This window comes from Dasypus novemcinctus, chromosome 5 (assembly GCF_030445035.2).
Source record: "Dasypus novemcinctus isolate mDasNov1 chromosome 5, mDasNov1.1.hap2, whole genome shotgun sequence".
NCBI classification, from domain to species: domain Eukaryota; kingdom Metazoa; phylum Chordata; class Mammalia; order Cingulata; family Dasypodidae; genus Dasypus; species Dasypus novemcinctus.
In genome coordinates, this window is record NC_080677.1 from 101,289,870 (window position 1) to 101,308,639 (window position 18,770).

The 18,770-nt window shown below is 34.9% G+C and overlaps 1 protein-coding gene across 1 annotated transcript in view; it reads right to left on the reverse strand.

The window, feature by feature from the left end:
- Positions 1-18,770, reverse strand: part of IQUB (IQ motif and ubiquitin domain containing) — a 116,594-nt gene that overhangs the window by 96,578 nt on the left and 1,246 nt on the right. The window contains exons 2-6 of the mRNA XM_004478243.5: positions 9,648-10,087; positions 7,035-7,169; positions 5,977-6,138; positions 5,718-5,890; positions 5,358-5,513 (exon numbers count right to left, since the gene is read on the reverse strand). Coding sequence (XP_004478300.2) covers positions 5,358-5,513; positions 5,718-5,890; positions 5,977-6,138; positions 7,035-7,169; positions 9,648-10,083 — 1,062 coding nt within the window. The 5' untranslated portion in view covers positions 10,084-10,087. The remainder of the gene's footprint in view (positions 1-5,357; positions 5,514-5,717; positions 5,891-5,976; positions 6,139-7,034; positions 7,170-9,647; positions 10,088-18,770) is intronic.

An 18,770-nucleotide genomic window follows, 5' to 3' on the forward strand; every position in this document is an offset into this window, starting at 1 on the left:
AATAAAAGACTGTGAATATATACACATATTTTTTTCTTTTCTTCTCTTAATTTAAAAGAAAGCTGCATAAAACAATAGTAAAACTGCATTATAGGGATTAGAACATAGAAATTTGTAGGACATTAATAGCACAAAAGAGGAGGAAGAAAATTGGAGCTATGATGGGGTAGGGTTTATATATTTTATTGGATTTAAATTAGTATTAATGTCAAGTACATTGTTGTCAGTTAAAATGCAACAACTTAGGAAATAACTCAAAAAAACTAAGCAATAATAAAAAGACAAATCACCCTACCAAAAAAAATGAGCAAAGGTTCTGAATAGACTTTTCTCCTAAGCGGATATTAATGGGGAAGTCACAGACACATGCTCAGCAGCCATCTCCCAACCCTCATCTACCCGCTACTTCCTTTTCTATTGTGGCACTGATATTTCAGTCTGTTTACATTCCAAACCCAGGGAAGATGTTAGGTCTAATGAAAAGGCACTGCCTAGATCTTAAACCCAGAAACCAGGAAAAAGCAGCCCCAGATGCTTATCAGGACAGAAATTCACAGTAGCAGGGCTCCCTCCCCTAGGGTAAATAAATACTTTACACTCAAACTGCACAGGGTTTCTCCCCTTTTGACACACAATGGGGCAGGTGGAGCTGCCATTCATGGACACTGACCCAAACAGTTCAGCCTTCCCAGGAGACTGGCCATAATGGTATCTCTTCCCCTGCTTCCTTGGTCCCTTTGTGCTGTGTAAGTAATAATGCAGTCATTTGCTGAAAGTTTCTATTGTGCCTAAGCCTGCTTCCCACAATTCAGCATATAGTCACTCACTCTACAGATATATAAGTGACAAATAAGCATATGAAAATGTGTTCAATCTCATGTCCCATCAGGGAATTCAAATCAACCCACAGTCACATACCACACCCTTAAACTAGGATGGCTATAGTAAAAAAAAAACACAGGGTGTTGGCGAGGATGTGTTGAAACTGGAACCTTTATACACTGTTAATGGGATTGTAAAATGGTGTAGCTGCTTTGGAAAATAATTTGGCAGCTTCTCCAAAGGTGAAACAAAAAGTGAAACATAGAGTTACCACATAATTCTCCAACTTTTCCACTCCTGGGTATATACCCAAAAAGAAAAGAAAATATACATCTTCACAAAAACTTATACACAAATATCATAGCAGATTTATTCCTACCAGCCAAAAGTGGAAACAACCCAATGTCCATCAACTGATAAATGGATAATCAAAATGTGGCATGTACTTTGGAATATATACAATGGATATACAAAATCAGGCAGATACAATGGAATGGTATTCAGCGATAAAATGGAATGAAGTAATGATACATACTACGACCTAAATAAGCCTTAAAAAATTATGCTAAGTATTGTTCACTATTGCCAAAAGTTGGAATCAACCCAAATGCCCATCAACAGACGAGTGGATCAATAAAATGTGGTATATACACACAATGGAATACTACTCGGCTGTAAGAACAAACACACTACAAACACATGTGATAACATGGATGAATCTTGAGAACCTTATGTTGAGTGAAGCAACCCAGACATTGAAGGACAAATACTACATGACCTCAATGATATGAAATAAACAAGCTGCCCTAGATAGCAAGAGACTGAACGATAGGCTTGCAGGAAATCGGAGGGTGGAGGAAGGATATGAGCCGCTGTCTGCAGGGGTGGAATTTAAGACGAGATGGTGGTAAGTATGAACACAAAGAAGAGATAAAAGGGGGGTAAGGGGTTGCCTTTGCTTGGGGCTTTGCGGGTTTGAGGGTGGCTGGGGAGGGACGGATGGGTAACGTTGCCCAAAAGTGGGGGGAGGGAGGGGTAGCATACGAACCAGGAGAGGGTCAGGTGTTGGTGGAGAGTAAAATGCCGAGAAAATCATATCAAAATATAATAAAGAGGGTTACCTGTTTAGAATGCTCGGAGGGGAGGGTCTGATGCAGGACGGGCTCCTGGGGAATGTCTAAATGCTCATTCTGCCAGAGTGGGTGACACCATGGGGTAGAAACCCAAGTAGTGAGAGTGGGGGTGGACCCACATCCTGGGGAGGACTAATGCCATCCAATAGAGGGAACTGTATCCCTCGAGAGAAAGGGTGGCTCCCAGGGCATTGGGGCAGTTGAGCAAGTTAGGCCCTGAACACTATTCCATCTATCTCTGGAAGTGGCTCCTCAGGAAAGGGAGGTTGGCTATCACTGAGGGCACCAAGGTGGAAGGGAAAATGGACGTTAAATGTGTGGAACCAAAGTAAATGGGGGGTAAGAGAGGAGTTTCTTGAGAGTACACAAAGATGGATATAAAACATGTAATATTACACCATAACATATAGGAGATGACAGACTGATAATGTAAACCATAATGTAAAACATAGGATAACTAAAAATGTAAAGAACTGTGTATCCTAAAGTATGCACCATAATGTAAGCACAGATGTCACCTTGTTAGAAAGCTAATGTCTCAGACTCTGTACATCACTTTAAGTAAATATGATATGAATAGGGCGTAAGAGTATCACTGTGGAAGGGAAAAGGTTTTCTGGTGGATGTGTGGGAGTGCTGTATATTATATATATACATTGCCGTGGTCTAGGACTCCTGTGAAGAAAAGCTGAATAATTGGGGGGGGGGGGGGGGAAAAAAAAAAAGAAAAAAATAGGATGTGGAATTTTTTCAAGTCAACATTCTTTATCTAAGTTCTTTATCTAACTTTATCCAAGTTCTTTATCTATCCTTTAAACTCATCGCTATATGCCATTCCCTAGTAAGGGACCATGACATTATATTGGGCTTCAAATTTCGGGGAGTTCTGGATCACAGAGTGTTTCAACAATGGCAATGGAGGGATACTGGTATGGGATACCAATGACAGGTGATATATGACTGACAGGGAGCTGTACAGAACATATGTCCAGGGTGCATGGTAATGTTTGGATATACTCATAGTGGCAACAATTAAAAACCACAGTAGGGGGGGTACTGGGTTCCTGGCCAGTGGTGCTCTGTCGTGGTCCCTAGGGGAGCAGCGACAGTCTCCCAGGTACAGTGGTGGGGACCGGGAGGGAGTGAGGGTTCAACAGTGAGCCCCAGATGCTAATGACTATGCTTGTGAGCTGATAAACCCAAAATAAGAACAAGGCCTAGAGCAACTTTGTGCCTGGGAATTTCCTTCTGTCAGCCTTCATGTTACTCAAATGTGGCCAGTCTCGAAGCCAAACTCAGCATGTAAATGCAATGCCTTCCCCCCAGCGCGGGACATGACACCCGGGGATGAGCCTCCCTGGCAACGAGGGACCACTATCAACTACCAACTGATGATGCAACTGGAAAATGACCTTATACGGAAGGTTCAATGCGGATCAGCAGAATATCCATGTCTACATAAAATATCATGACTTTAAAATGCTGTTTGACCTAAAGTAAGGGGGAAAGGGAAAGGAGAAATGAGTTTATATGGCTACGAGTTTCTAAAAAAGAGTCTGGAGGCTGGCAGAAGGTTTGCCCTCATGCACAACTGAGCAGAGTCAGAGAGACAGATAAAGCAGATACAACCCCCAGATATTGGTTCCTTTGAGGGCTAAAGAGACCCATGGGAGTTATGGTCATGGCCGATGGGGTTAACTACCAGGGCAGATGGCCCCTCTTTGGAAATGGTGTTTATGTGTGATGAATCTGGACTCAGATGGGATCTCCCTTCATAAGACTTTCATGCTAATGTGCTGGAGGTGCAGTTAATGTTGGGGTTTAAGATATATTTAGGGGATTTGAATCTCTGGACTGAAAATGTGATAGCCAGATCCTGAGCCTCAACAGACTCCAGCACCTACAATCTGATTTATTGGACTTACCACACTCAGCTAAGATGGAGTTGAAGAAGGACAACCACCACACCATGGAGCCTAGAGTGATTACAACTGAAAATGGGAGGATTGCATCCAGCATCCAGGTGGAATCTGACCCTCCTCCTCTTGACATAGAGGTGCAATGGACACAACCAATCCAATGTCCACATAGAAGAGGTGGCATTGGATTGGGAAAAGTGGACATAATGGACAAAGGGTATGGGGAAAGGCAGGAAGAGATGAGAGGTGGAGGCGTCTTCGGGACATGGAGCTGCCCTGGATGGTGCTTCAGAGGTAATCACCGGACATTGTAAATCCTCACAGGGCCCACTTGATGGAATAGAGGAGAGTATGGGCCATGATGTGAACCAATGTATATGAGGTGCAGAGGTGCCCAAAGATGTACTTACCAAATCCAATGGATGTGTCATGATGATGGGAACGAGTGTTGTTGGGGGGGGGGAAAGGGGGGGTGGGGGGGTGGGGTTGAATGGGATCTCACATATATATTTTTAATGTAATATTATTACAAAGTCAATAAAAAATAAAAAAATTTAAAAAAAAAATTATGCTAAGTGATAGAAACCAATCACAAAAGCCCATATATTATATGATTCTATAAATATGAAATCTAGAATAGGTAAATCTATAGAGACAGAAAGTAGATTAGTAGTTGTCCAGGGCTAGAAGTTTGGAGAGAAATGGGTAATGATGCTAAAGGGAGGTAATTTCTTTTTAGGGTGGTGAAAATGTTCTAAAATTGATGGTTTGTGGTGATGGTTGCATAACTCCGTTAATACACTAAATAATTTAATTATATATATTTTAAAGTATCATTGTACAGAAGATAAAGCTCTTCAACTATAAAAAAAGGGAATTAAAACATTACATTAGAAAATATGTATTTAACATAAAGGAAGAACAAAGGGACAAAACAAAAATGAGACATACAGAAAACAAATAAAATGCCGTTGTAATCCAACCTTATTACGTTAAATATAAATGCACTAAATGTTCCAATCAAAAGGCAAAGACTGTCAGACAGATTTAGAAAAAAGGTATTCAAGATTCAAAGAGTCAAACAGATTGAAAGTCAAGGAATAGAGAAAGATATACCATGCAAACAATAACTATAAGAGAGCTGGAGTAGTTGAAGAGACAAAATAGACTTAAAGATTCTATTGGTTTCAATTAATCTGAAAAGCTCCCTTTGTGATTCTACTGTGTCAGGGTTTAAAGTCAAGGAACAGAGGTATTGAGAAGGGAAGGATTGAGAGGGTTTAGGATTCTTATTCCTTATACTGGACAAAGATCATAGACAAAGACTGTTTCTATTACCTGAGAAATGGACCCACACCCATAGACTATTATTCCCCAAGCTAATGTGGCTTAGGGAAGCACACACAGACACACACAGGTGCACAGACAAATGGCTTGTATATTTAATTTTTAGTATTAAAAATTTAAACAAAAATCATCTTACAGCTTCTAATCTTTGAGCATGGTATTCTGCTGCTGAAAAATATCGTCCTGGTATTACCAGTTTATCAGTCATATTTGATACATACACACCAATTTTAGTCATCTGTGTAGATGTTGTATTTGCTGTTTGTTGGATCTTTTTTCTCTGATAAACTGTCTAAAAAAAGCATAAGAATTCAAGTAAGTATGCACTATATACACATAGGTAAGTGAAGAACATATCTTCCCACATATTTAAGTAATATTTCTCTTATTTAACTGCCATATAATTACGTATAAGAACTCAATTTGAGAGTGTCATACAGTTCACCATTTCCATTTTATAACTTCAAATATCAAAATGGAAAACTAAAAATATTACCTGGGTATCCCTACAAAATACTTTCTGTTTTTCAGGAATCTTTTTAGGTATAGTTTGTGTTCCAGCATTATGATATTCTATTCCTGTTATTTTATGTCTGAATCCACCAAGAAATGGTTTGTGAAAGTCAGATTTTACAATCTCAACAGATACATCTTGGAAACGGTCAATACCTAAGAAGATAAAACTAGATTGAATAAAAGTTCAACCATAAAGTGACTCTTAAAATACCTTGTCCAAAAGACTTAAAATAATTTACCAGTTTGTACTCTGACAGTTATAATTTGAGAGAGATTTTGTAGTACATCTATTTTTTTTATTGGATATTGCTCTGGATTTATAGAAAAGATTTCCACTTGTACAATTTCTTGTGGTTTAATTCCATATTGTAGTAGAGTCTCATTATTTTTAAGAATTATCCCTAAAAAAACATAAGATAAAATTATATGAAGTTTTTGACCAAGATATAACTATTTATAGGTACTCATTTTAAGGGAATGGAAAACAATGAAGCTGCTTGTATGAAAGCTTACCATTTAATTACCAAATATAGTATTGGTAGTTTCCACCTTTTGCTGTAATGTTAACACTGAAAAGTTTATAATGGAAAAGAGTAAAGTGGCATTCCTCGGAAAGAATTCAGCATTAGAAAGAAAGTAAAGCTACAACCTTCAACTCATCAGAAATAGAAATATATAACTATGAAATTCCATAAACACTTAAAAATCAAAATTTTGTAACATGACCAGAATCATATTCTAAACATTGACTCTATAAGAAGCCACAATGTAGTATATCTACATACAACATGCATCCATATCAAGGGAAGTCTGATTATTTTAATATCTTCCCCAACTACAGCAGAAAGCATATACTCAGAATTCCCTAATTCCCCAAAGTTCCAGTTTCTCTCATCTCTTTGGAACTTATTAGCGTTTCCATTAAATGAAGTTTTCTGGAGTCTCCTAACTTTTCCCATAACTTTTTGTACATATCTCCACTAAGGTATGTACAGATGCCTTAACTAACTAAGGTATGCATAGTTACCTTCTGGTAACTATTAAATGCATCTTCTTCCAAACTAGTCTGTACACAACCTGAGGACAGAGAATTTATTTGTCTCATGTTACTTTGTATCTCCAGCTCTTAGAAAACTATCTAGAACAAAGTAGGTCCTCAATAAAAATGTGTTGAATGAATGTACAGGCAAATATTCAAATAGTAAATATAAAGATAGCCTAGCAAATCAAAGATTTTGATTATTTACATGTTAAAATTGGAGAATTCTTGTTAAGTTTTATTAGCCTCCGAACTTACCTGCACATCTTATCTGTAGTACATCAGATGGGACATTTAATAAATGTGAAAAATGATCCTTGAGACATTTAATCACTGTGTCAACTTTAAAAGGCATTATAATTTCTTGTGACACAGGTAGAAGTACAACTTTTACTGTGGAGAAAAAGAGAAAAGAATTGTAGTCAAATATAGGTCAGCAACCTATACTCTACAAGCAGCTAGAGAAGTATGGGCTGATTTTTCAATCAAATGGAATCAGGTTGCCTCTGCCATGTTCGCCCACCATTTTCCACTGATAAGAGCTGCTTCTCATTTTCTATGGAGAGAAAAGACCAACATTCAGTTGCAACATTTTGCTTTGAAAATCAACTCACTATCCAAAAGCAAGCATCAATATTTAATGATTGCTCCCCCAACTCCAGCTCAAAGTTCGGATCCCTCTTTCATTCACTGTTTTGAAGATCACTGCAGGGTCAGAATAACCCCTTCATTCCAAATACTTGTGCACAAGTCATATGAAAAGAACACAACGCTAAACTGCTTTGAAATGTTCCCTATCTTTGGTATATACGTTACTCAGAAATAAGCATACGGAAACACCTCAGCAAATCAAACATTTTTTTTATAGTGAGTAATGGAAAGGTATTAGAAGTGAGTATTGGAAATGAAGAACTTGAAACCTAAGAGGGATCTGTGAATTGTGCAAGAATTGAGAGCATACTGATGTCATACATTAGTAATATCAGCACATATTGATGAAGTTAAGAAGAATCTTTGAAATTTCAAAAACATTTCTTTGAAATTTTCCTTGACTTTGTAGCAATAAAAGTGTTTTATTATTATTATTATCATTATTATTATCATTCCTTCGTCCATCTGGCCATTATCTGCTTGCCTTCTTTAGGAGGTACCAGCAACCAAATCCAGGACTTCCCATGTGAGAAGCAAGTACCCAACCGCTTCAATCACTTCCAATCCCTAAAAGCATTTTTTAAAATTATTATTTTTATAATCCTCCATGCCCATATATATAGTTTCAAAATTGTGAAACAGAAAACCAAAGCTTATTATAAATATCTTGAATAACTATACATTATAGTTTTTTAAAAATGGACATTATATGTATCACTCAACTCCACAAAATAAGAAATCTAGACATTTACATATCTTGATAAAGAAAATTATAAAGATAAGAAAAACTACCATAAAATGATAATCTGTTCAAAAATTATAGGAAGGAAATATAGTATTTAATAACATTATTATGCATAAACTTTTTTCTTTTATATCTATATACTTTCAAGTTTTAATGGAGAAGATATAATAAGTAAGATGGAGTATCAAGCACATACTGTATGCTAAACATGTTTCAGTTCTTGTGTCTGACATGGCAGTTTTCATAAAGCTTAATGAGACATTTATCAATAATCCTATGATGAAATTTAACTAGGCATTGGTGATGCTAAGATTCTTTGAGCTTACTAAAACTTGTTTTCCCTATACATTATCAACAAAGAGAACACTTTCACAGATGTTAAATTATCAAAAGCTATTTTGTTTTATGGTTTCAAAAAGCTGTGATTAAAACGTTCATAGTGACTTCTTAAGCTTGAGGTGGGGTAACTATTAAGAGATTTGTCAGGAAGTTAGGACTAAGTCAACCTTTTTCTTTTTTTGTTTTAATCATGTGCTTATTATAAATTACATTATCAGGGAATGAGACAAATATCCAAAAATGGGAGCTACATTTATATTGAATGATATTGAGGGGTGCCAGGTTCAGTCTGGTGTAATTGGACTTAATTAAATCTTCATTTTTCCCATTTTTCATTACCAGGGACACACCACACAAGATTAAACTATGCCACTGGATTCAAAAGCTACAGTTTACCAGCCAAACTATCTTGCTGCTATTAATGTTATTGCATTGGCTCACATTTTCCAAGTTGTGAATGGAAGTCCACTCAAACCAAACAGATAAGGAGAAGGAACAGTCAGTGAACTATACAAGTGGAATGGCTCTCTGTGTAACGACCTTATTTTTGCTCTCTCCCTGTTTTGTTATCAAAAGTGTAATAATATCTCCTATATGTCATCGACATTATTTTCTGTATGTGTTTAAATGTAACCTATAATGAAAGGCAAAAATGATTTTTCTAAAGGTAAATATAAAGTTAGCACTATGCAGAAATATGGAAATATCTAAAGGCAACATGCAGTGTGGAAAAAACACTGGATTTGAAAATAGGAAATTTGGAATCAAGTTCTCATCCTCCCTCCTTCTTACTATTGTAAAAATTAATTACAAAATGATATGCAAAATAATTTCAATTTTACTTGAGAATTTTTCCAATATTTTCCAAGATCCCTAAATATTTTTTAAATTTCATTATTTGAGGAAAATACATAAATAGAAATTTTAAATGTAATTATGTTCGTTTATTTAGAAAGAATAGATTCTGCAGAATAGAGAAGCTTTCATACGTAAAGATTCATATAGTGTGGCTACAGAAGTTTGGAGGATAAAGGATAGGGAAAATAATATAAAACAAATCTTCAAGCAACAAACAAGAAAAAACCATCATTCTTCAAAAGGAAAAAATGAAATACCCTATCTTTCCTAGGTAATACCTGTTGCTAAAGAATCTTTCATTGACATTTTCAAAGACTCCTTTACAGCCTTTATTTTATCCATAAAAGTCATTATGTCATCATTTGGATGATGTACGGGTAACTTTATTTTTTTATCATATATGGTTAAAGACTTGTTTTGATAACTTGCTGGAGTATGTGAAACTTTTTGGGGTGACAGAGCCGCTTCCATGAATTGTTCTTCATCATCAAAGCTTATAAAGCTCTGGTCACTCTCTTCAGTCTTCTCTTCAACATGTGTTTCATGGTCCACACTGGATGGTTCTAGTTCAGAGTCATTCTGCTCTTCAGTTTGATCTGGCTCTTGAAGTTCTTCTGAGGGAACTGGAATATTGACAATCTCAAAAGCATCATCACTTTCTTCTGATACATCAACTATATTCTGAGCATCAGACTTTTCTTCCTCATCAGACATTTTCCTAAATTAAGTAAAATAAACAAATTACTACATAAAACTTCCCACACCAAATGTCAAATTCAGTGCTAGTGGTATAGAGTCATTTTCATAATATACTACAATGTTGTTTATTATTTTTAAAAATTTGATTACCTTAGCAATGGTGTCAGGTAAAGAACAGCAGAGGATTTTTAACTAAAACACCACATAAGTTAAAATCTGTAACAAATAGAGCTTCAAAACACAATACATTTGGTTGCAACCTTCTGTGAAGAATATTTTGAAAAAATAATGTATTTTGTCATCGCTTCCTTGTTTGGTGAACAATGTCTGTGAAACAGGTAATTTTTGAGTGGTTTTTTTTTACTTCCGCCATTACAAATAATTAGAATCTCCAAGTAGCCAGCCAGCTCCATAGCAACTAAATCCTGGAGAGAATGTACTTTTTCAAGTGGCTTATCTCACAAATCATAGCAGATATCTCCAGTGACCTCTGCCACCAAAACAAACATACCAAGAAACAAATACAAGTTGAGATGGTGATGACTAAGGCCACAGCTACAGCAATGAAGGACTTGGGCTTGAGAGAGAGGGTAGAAGCTTCTATGAGCTTGGGTCAGGCCACCCAAGGCAGATCAGAGGCAGGAGCTGAGTCAGAGCTGTGATGATCCAGCACAGCAAAGAGCCTACCTAGAGAAGCCAATAGCCAGGAAGGGAAAAAGAGTGTTTGCCCTGAGGCCATATTGCAGTGACAATAGTTGGAGAAGATTAAACCTTGGAACAGTAGCACCGTAGGAAAGCTGAATCTGGGGCTCCCAATCTGAGCCCAAAGCCTGGGGGAGAAAAAGAACCAACCTTAGTCAGTGGTGTTTTCTGACTTAGTAGAAGACAAATAAAATAATAATAATGGAATTTCTGAAATGGAAAAATGCAATTGTTGAAATATTTTAATAATATTAAAATTATTAAAATTATTTTATCCAGAATGCTGCAGAGATACAGGATATGAGAGGTTAAGAGCCATGGAGAGGAGGGAAAAAAAACAAAAGCCCAGCATAAATTTGTTTGTTTGTTTTGTGTTAAGCATATGTTTTATTGTGAGCTAAAATTGATTTTGGATTTTTAAGGGGTTATAGAAAGCAAGAAACAACAAACAATCTGCAATAGAGATGGTACATGACTTGTGGAACCTAAAACATTTCTTATCTGGCTCTTTTCAGTAAAGTTTATCAGATCCTGAGGGTCTGGCATTTGCCAAACTGGAATACCAGAAGAAGAAAATAGAAAGATGGAGAAGAGGAGATATTTTTAAAAGGTAATGACTGAGAATTTTTTCAAAAATAATGAAAAATACAGATCTGCAGGTTCAGGAAACACGATAAAAATGAATACCTCACAAAAGAAACAAAGATAACTCACATCCATATACATTGTAATAAAATTACAGACTACCAAAACAGAGGTCTTGAAAGCAGATGGTAGTAAGGACATAGAACCTATTCTTTTAAATCATGTTAAATTGCCAACATTGATTAAAAGGAAGGAAAATAAAATGCACACTTTTCATCAGAAAAATATAAGCCAAAATAATTATTCATTGAAAGAAATATCAACTTTGAATTGTATACCCATCAAAATTATCTTTTAAGAAAAAAATAAAAACATTTATAATTTACCATCAAGAGAAACACTCTAAAGAAACTTATAAAGGATATACTTCAAGAAGGAAAATAATGCATAATGCTAAAGGAAGTCTGAAGTGCAAGAAGGAAAGATAAATACATAAAATTATAAACATATAGATAACCCAAACAAACACTGTAAATAAAAATAATCAAGAATTTAAATATTAGACAACAAAAACAATATGTCATTAGAAGGGGGAAATCAGACAAAAATGTTCTCAAATCCTTATTCTCCTTTGAAAATTGAGGAATATGATATTCTTAGTCCTAGACTTCATTAAGTTAAATATGAATTGTTACATTTCAAGTCAAATCAATAAAAGAACAAAAAATAAAGTTCTAAAATTTCAAAACAATGAAGAAAAAAGTGGAATAAGGAAAAAAAAAGAAAACTCAATTTTAATAAAGTTCAAGAAACCTCTTTACACTCTCACCTACAAATATTCCTCATTTTGATTCTTTTCTCCCCGATAGAAAGAGAGTATCATAAAGAAGCCCTAACTCCTATCAAACATGTATTGACTCAACTGCCCTCTTTGGACAGTCTAAGGTAATGCTTTCATTTATATCTAGCAGGCCATCCTTTCCCCAAAAGGGACAACGCCAATAGCCACAACTTATTTTTCTCCCATTTACACATCAAAGTGATCTTTCATACCTTGCTTCAGAAAGATTTATATTCTCCTTTATGAAAAAAAGAATTACTTGAAAATATATTCCAGTTGAACAAAAATAAATAAATCCAAGAAAAAGGAAGAGATAGGACACAAGAGAGAGAGAGCTAAACATATTGTCTTTGGGGCAGGACACTGCATAAGTTTATATAAAAATATGTTTAAATATGATTGTTAAAAATTGAAATGAAACTACTAGAAAGAGAGGAATAGGCTGCATTTTTTTTCACTAGAGGGGAAGAAAAGTACCCCTAAAAAATGGAGTAATCCACAACACTGGAGAAGAAAAGGGGGATGGGAGTGGGGAGAAGAAAAGGGAGGGGTAAGAGACTGTGGCAGGAGCAGAAATATACCCAAAAACATCGATGTCATAAAACTGAAAATGGGTTCAACTCTTCTGTTAAAAAAAAACAGAAAATTTATATTGGGCAACGAATACCAACCAAATTCAAATATATACAGCTTACAAGAGCTATATCTAAAAGTGAGAGATTATTTTAAAAAAGATAATTGAGGCAAATAAGACAAATGGTAAAAGGAAAACCAAAATTGCTATAGTAATATCAATAAAACAATTATAATTTTAAAATTATTATATAAAACAGAGAAATCTTTTATATCCAAAAAATTAAAATTAATTTAGAAGAAAGAACAGTCATAAATCTTTGCATCAAACAACACTGAAATCTATAAAGAAAAATGTTAAAAATATAAGAAGAAAGCAACAGAGATCCAATCACTGTTGACGATTTACCATCTCTCCAAAAAAAAAAAAATAGATATGTTAAAAAAGCAAAAACAGATAAGATTTGACCATAATGTTTTCTGGCATCTAAAGAGAGAGCTAAAAAGGAAAAGGGAAAGACAGAAAGAATGCACAATTTTTTCCTATACCTCACAATACTTTTAAAAACTGCCCATGTATTAAGCAACAAAGAAAATCTCAATAAATTTCAAAAGCAGATCTCATGTATTACATTTTCTGACCACATAAAACAAAACTCAAAATTAACAAGGAAAGGCTAAAAAAAAAAAAAAAAGTAATCAACCTAAAAATTAAAAACTCTTCTAAAATACTGAGTGGGTAGTCAAAACAGAAATTGCAGATTACTCTGAAATGAAGGACACTAAGAATACATCATATCATCATCTCTGAAATGTGATCAAAGAAGTACTTGAAAGAAATTTTCTATCTTTAAAGCAGTCAATAGAAAATCTGTCAAATAAGCATTTAACTAAAAAATCTAGAAAAAAATTAAAACTAAGGAACAGATAAAATGCATCAGATTGTTTTCAAAATTCTAGGGATCAGTTGGGCCATGTGAGCCAACAGATCCAATGGTACTCAAAATGGCAATGGTAGTCTGATGATGTTATCTCATAATCTTTAACATGTTCCACAACAATGTGCTGTGCTGGTGGAGGGGTGCTGTATGGGAATTCCACACATGTCCATGATTGCTTTGTAAATTCACAACTTCTCTAATAAAAAAAAAAAAAGAAAATTTAATGGCAATGGTGAAGAGGGATGCTGTGAAATCTCTGATATACCCAAGGAAATCAACATGCCATTTCCTAGGGTTTTTTTTTTTTTTCTCAAATAACTCACCTTTGAAAAAAAAGCTCCTGAATTTCTACTGGGTCCCAAAAGAGACTGAATATCTGACTGTGACACCAAGTAACACTGAAAATAAGAAACCATCATCAACTGAGTATTATCTGAACCAAAATTGTACAGAATAGTATGCCATCATCAAATGAAGGTGGCATATATGGTATTGGAATCAAGTAGCTTATGTTGATATAAGTAAGTTATCCTAATAAATGGATCTGACCTTATAGTATATACATTTGCTGCATTATCACCTCTTCCTTCATTGACACTGAAGAACTTACGCGAAGTTCCCTGAGACAAGATCGCTGAAGAAATAATTCAGGCCTGTCCAAATGGTTCTTCATGATATGATTCCACCTTAAAATGGATGTCTATAATCCTAGAGCCCCACTCAAAGCATTATCCCAAAGATCAGTTGAAAAGAGAAATCTTCATTGTAAGCAGAACTGTAAAAGATGCATCTGATCATCCATTTGCCTAGATATGTCCAAAGGTGTGGCTCTAAAGTGCTTGGTGGATAATGGCTTGTTGATCAAGAACTTAGAGGGAACAAAGTTGGAGAATAATGCAAGGAGGTGTAGGAAGAGAAATATAAATGGGATGCTTGGAATGGGCAGAGTATGAGAATATTTTGGACCCACGTGAAAGGGTACAGAAAGTCATTCACTGCAGAAGAGGCTTTCAACAATCAGATAGACAAAATGATCCATTTTGTGAATTTTAGTAGATTTCTTTCCCTAACCAACCTAGTGCTCATCAAACAGGCTCATGAACAAGGTGGCATGGTGGCAGCAATAGAAGTTATGCATGGATCTATAACATGGGCTTTCCCCCAACAAAGCTAATCTGGCCTTGGACTCCTAGTCACCAACCTGACAACTCCAATAGCTGAGGGAACAACTAGCTATTTGACAAAAATTTAACTAAATTGGGCCACTTCCATTAAGGGGCAGAGATTTGTCCTCAATGAAGTAAATGGTTAGTCTGATTATGTTTTTGTTCTTCCTTCCCACAATGATTTTCAAGTAACACCTGCCATGATCCAGGACCTTCTGTAAATTTTGAAAGTGGAGGAGAAGAGGGGCCATCATTTTACAGAGACAATTGCAGGCAGACATTTGGTTCTAAGCAACTTCCCAAAGTCACCTACATTGGTGCCATAAGTAGAGTAAGCGGTAGCTTAATAAATAAATAAGCAGACAATTTTTTAAAATTAAAAAATTTACTACCAAGAGCTCTCCTGGTTAATGTTAGTTTTTCAAGCTTTTTTTTTTTTTGCTTTGCAAAAACTTGAAACTTCACAAACATGTGAAAAGCACTGGAAATGGTATAAATAAAAGCAAATATAAAATTCATTTTTAATCATTGTAAATGTTATAAAGTATATCAGATTGTCTCAGACCAAAAAAAATAGTGGTAATGCATTGTGTGTTTATATGACAATATAGTACAATAGATTGGAGCAAAGTTGAAAGGTCCTTATTCTACAGGTATAGTGGTATCATTATTACTTGAAGATAGTCTAATATTAATTAAAGATGTAAATCTTAAACTCTAAAAAATTAAAATAGGCATAAAAGGGATATAACAGGCATAAATAAAAATAGGGATAAAAAGGAGCCACATAAAATACTCAATCCAAAAGTGGTAGAAAAGGAAGTAAATAAGAAACAAAGAAGAGAAAAATAAATATAAAACAGCTAGGAAGTTGGTAGCTTTTATTCTGACTGTAATAATAGCTTCATTAACTAGATTTGATAAATATACAATTAAAAGGCAGAGAATTACATATTAGATAAACTATCAGAAATGAAAAAGAAGACATCACTACAGATGCTACAGACATTTAAAAAATATAAAGTGCATAACTAAAAACCAACTCTCCTGCCATAAATTCCAACAACTTAAATGTAATTACTTGAAAGACACAAACTGCCTAAGCTCACTCAAGAACAATTAGGTAATATTAATTGTCCTAAATCTAGTAAAAAAAAACCTAAATTTGAAGTTTAAAAAACCTTCCTAAAACTAAATTCGAAGTCTAAATGTCTTGACTAGTAAATTCACCAATATTTACGGAAGAAATAATACCAATTATACACAAAATCTATGAGAAAATTAAAGAGGAGGAAATACATCCCAACTCATTCTATGAGGTTTCATTATTCTAATACAAAAAGAAAAAGGAATAGAGGGAGGGAGGGAAGAAGGGAAGGAAAGAAGAAAGCAAAAACACATTAAAGGAAAAGAAAACTACATATCAATATCCTTCATGGACAAAGAAGCAGAAAACTTCAATAAAATACTAAGAAATTTAATCAAAAGCATATAAAAATAATATAAAATGACCAATTGGCATTTGTCCTGAGAATTAAAACCTGGTTAGACATTTTAAAAATTAACCAATTTAATTCACCAATGGATGGATTAAAGAAGAAAAATCATATGAGTGACTTTTACTGAGTCTAAATTATATCTTAATAAAGCAAATGAAACAATGAATTAAAGCAAAATAATGCCCTTTTCAGTTAAAAAACAAAATATCTGATATAAACGGACTCACATAGACAAACAGAGGAGGAAAATGGAACTGCCGTGTTTGATCTTGCTGTGTAAGAGAGAGGCTCACTTAAGCATGAAGCCCCAGGAGGCTGTAGCCACAGAGCAGCTCGAGAGGAGATCAACGCTGCTATATGCCTGATTACTTACAGATGAACTTGGGAAAAGAGTGGGACAGCCAAGACTGATATAGGAATCCCTAAGAGACAAGCCCTATGCCAGCTTGCAGCTGATATCAGGAAGAAAGCAGGGCAATTGAGCCTCAGAAAGGAAGCTCAGAAGGAAAGAACAGACTAGGCAAAGATCACCTGCCATCCTGCTTCAACACATGGCAGCTGACTTTGGTGAGAAAGGACCTCTTCTGGTGCCTGGAATTGGACTTTTCATGGCCTTGGAACTTTAAGCTTTTACACCAAATGAATACCCTTTATAAAAGTGAACACATTTCTGGTACATTGCATCTGCAGCCCTTTGGCAAGCAAGAACAAGTGCTTATCAAACAGTACCTGGCACAGAGGAAGTACTTAATAAATGCTAACTAGCTACTGAGAACTAGTTTCAAAATTTCTAAATAGCGAATGAAAATTAAACATTAATTATGCCTCAGAGGCACTGCATTATCATTTTACTCAGCAGGAAAAAAATACTTTCAAAATAAAGCATAATATTAGCAAATACATATTATTTGATCCTCACAGGTTGATGACACTGTTATGTGCATTTTACAGATAAGGGAATTAGCACAGAGAGATTAATTAATGTGTTCAAGATTACAGATTTAGCAAGCAATTCAGCTGGGATCCAAATCCATGAAGTCTAGATCCAAACCATTACGCTGGGCTACCTGGCAGTATAGGACTCCATGGGGGCCAGGGGAAGGGAGAGGAGTGGTAAGGAGGAGGGATTAGGAAAAGGTTCCTGATGATTAAGAAAAATCTAGTAGAAAAACTACTGAGTGTCCTCTAGATGCAGAAGCTGAACCCCACAGTGGGTTAATGGTGGTCAGGTACAGAACTTTAAAAATCATATTATAATCAGACATATTATCAGAGACTGTCTTTTATTTTTAAGTGGGAAACATGGTTAGGATTTTAAACTGAGAAGAAAATATTAAACAGGGATTTTTTTGGTTTGGTTTTTCTCTCACTTCACATATGTAGAATAAGGAATTAATTCAATTCGTTCCTAGTGTTCCCCTAATATTAACATGTTCTACTTATTTATATAAATATGTACAAATTCTCACTACAGCAGATATTAAATTGAAAGAGCACACATATTATAGTGTAAAATGTAAAATGCTATGAAATTTCAACTCAAACAGGTAACAGAGTATCATAGCTATAATTTAAAAGACTTTTTGAAATAATGTTTTTTCATTATTATTATTGTTGTTAAAAGACCAGTGCATACCGGAAGAAAAAATGAACTAACAGAACAGAAGGGAATAAAAAAAAAGTGAATATAATCGCTTCTAATCCACCGGATAACCTACATACAATTCTTCACTGGTAGCCAATGTTAAGAGATTACCTGTACTTAAAGAAACTGTCTCTTTGGCTACAATTAAATATCATTTTATATTTACATCTGTTTGTGAATGCATTAATATATGTGCTAATACACTTAAACTACATTTCAGTATATTTTTAAACAAATGGGATACTATTGTACAATTTCCTTTTTTATTGAATATACACATAGCATATTTCTACAGAATTCATATGATTCTGCCTTTTTCTTTTCAACAACTTCATAGTAATTTCATTGCAGGGTTAAGCCACATTATATTCAACTGTTGCCATTTGATGGACATTGACATTGTCTCCAGGTTTTTGCTATTAAAAACACTGCTGCAGCAAACACTTTACACATGTATCTTTGTATATGTGAGTAAGTATATTGTAAAATAAGTTTCCAGAATTAAAATGGATCAGTCAATGGACATGCAAATTTTAATTCTTTTAAATCCCATCAAATTGCCTTCCAAAAAGGCAACATTTGGGACAGGTAATCCATCGTGTTCGAGACCCAACAAAAGTCCCTTACCTCTTTCCTTACATCCTTATATGGTTTTATGACAATCTCAGTATTATTCCCCTGTTGTGTGTTGCAAGTACGTTTCCCATTACGTCTTTTGACATTGTTTATATTGTCTTCTGCTATATAGAA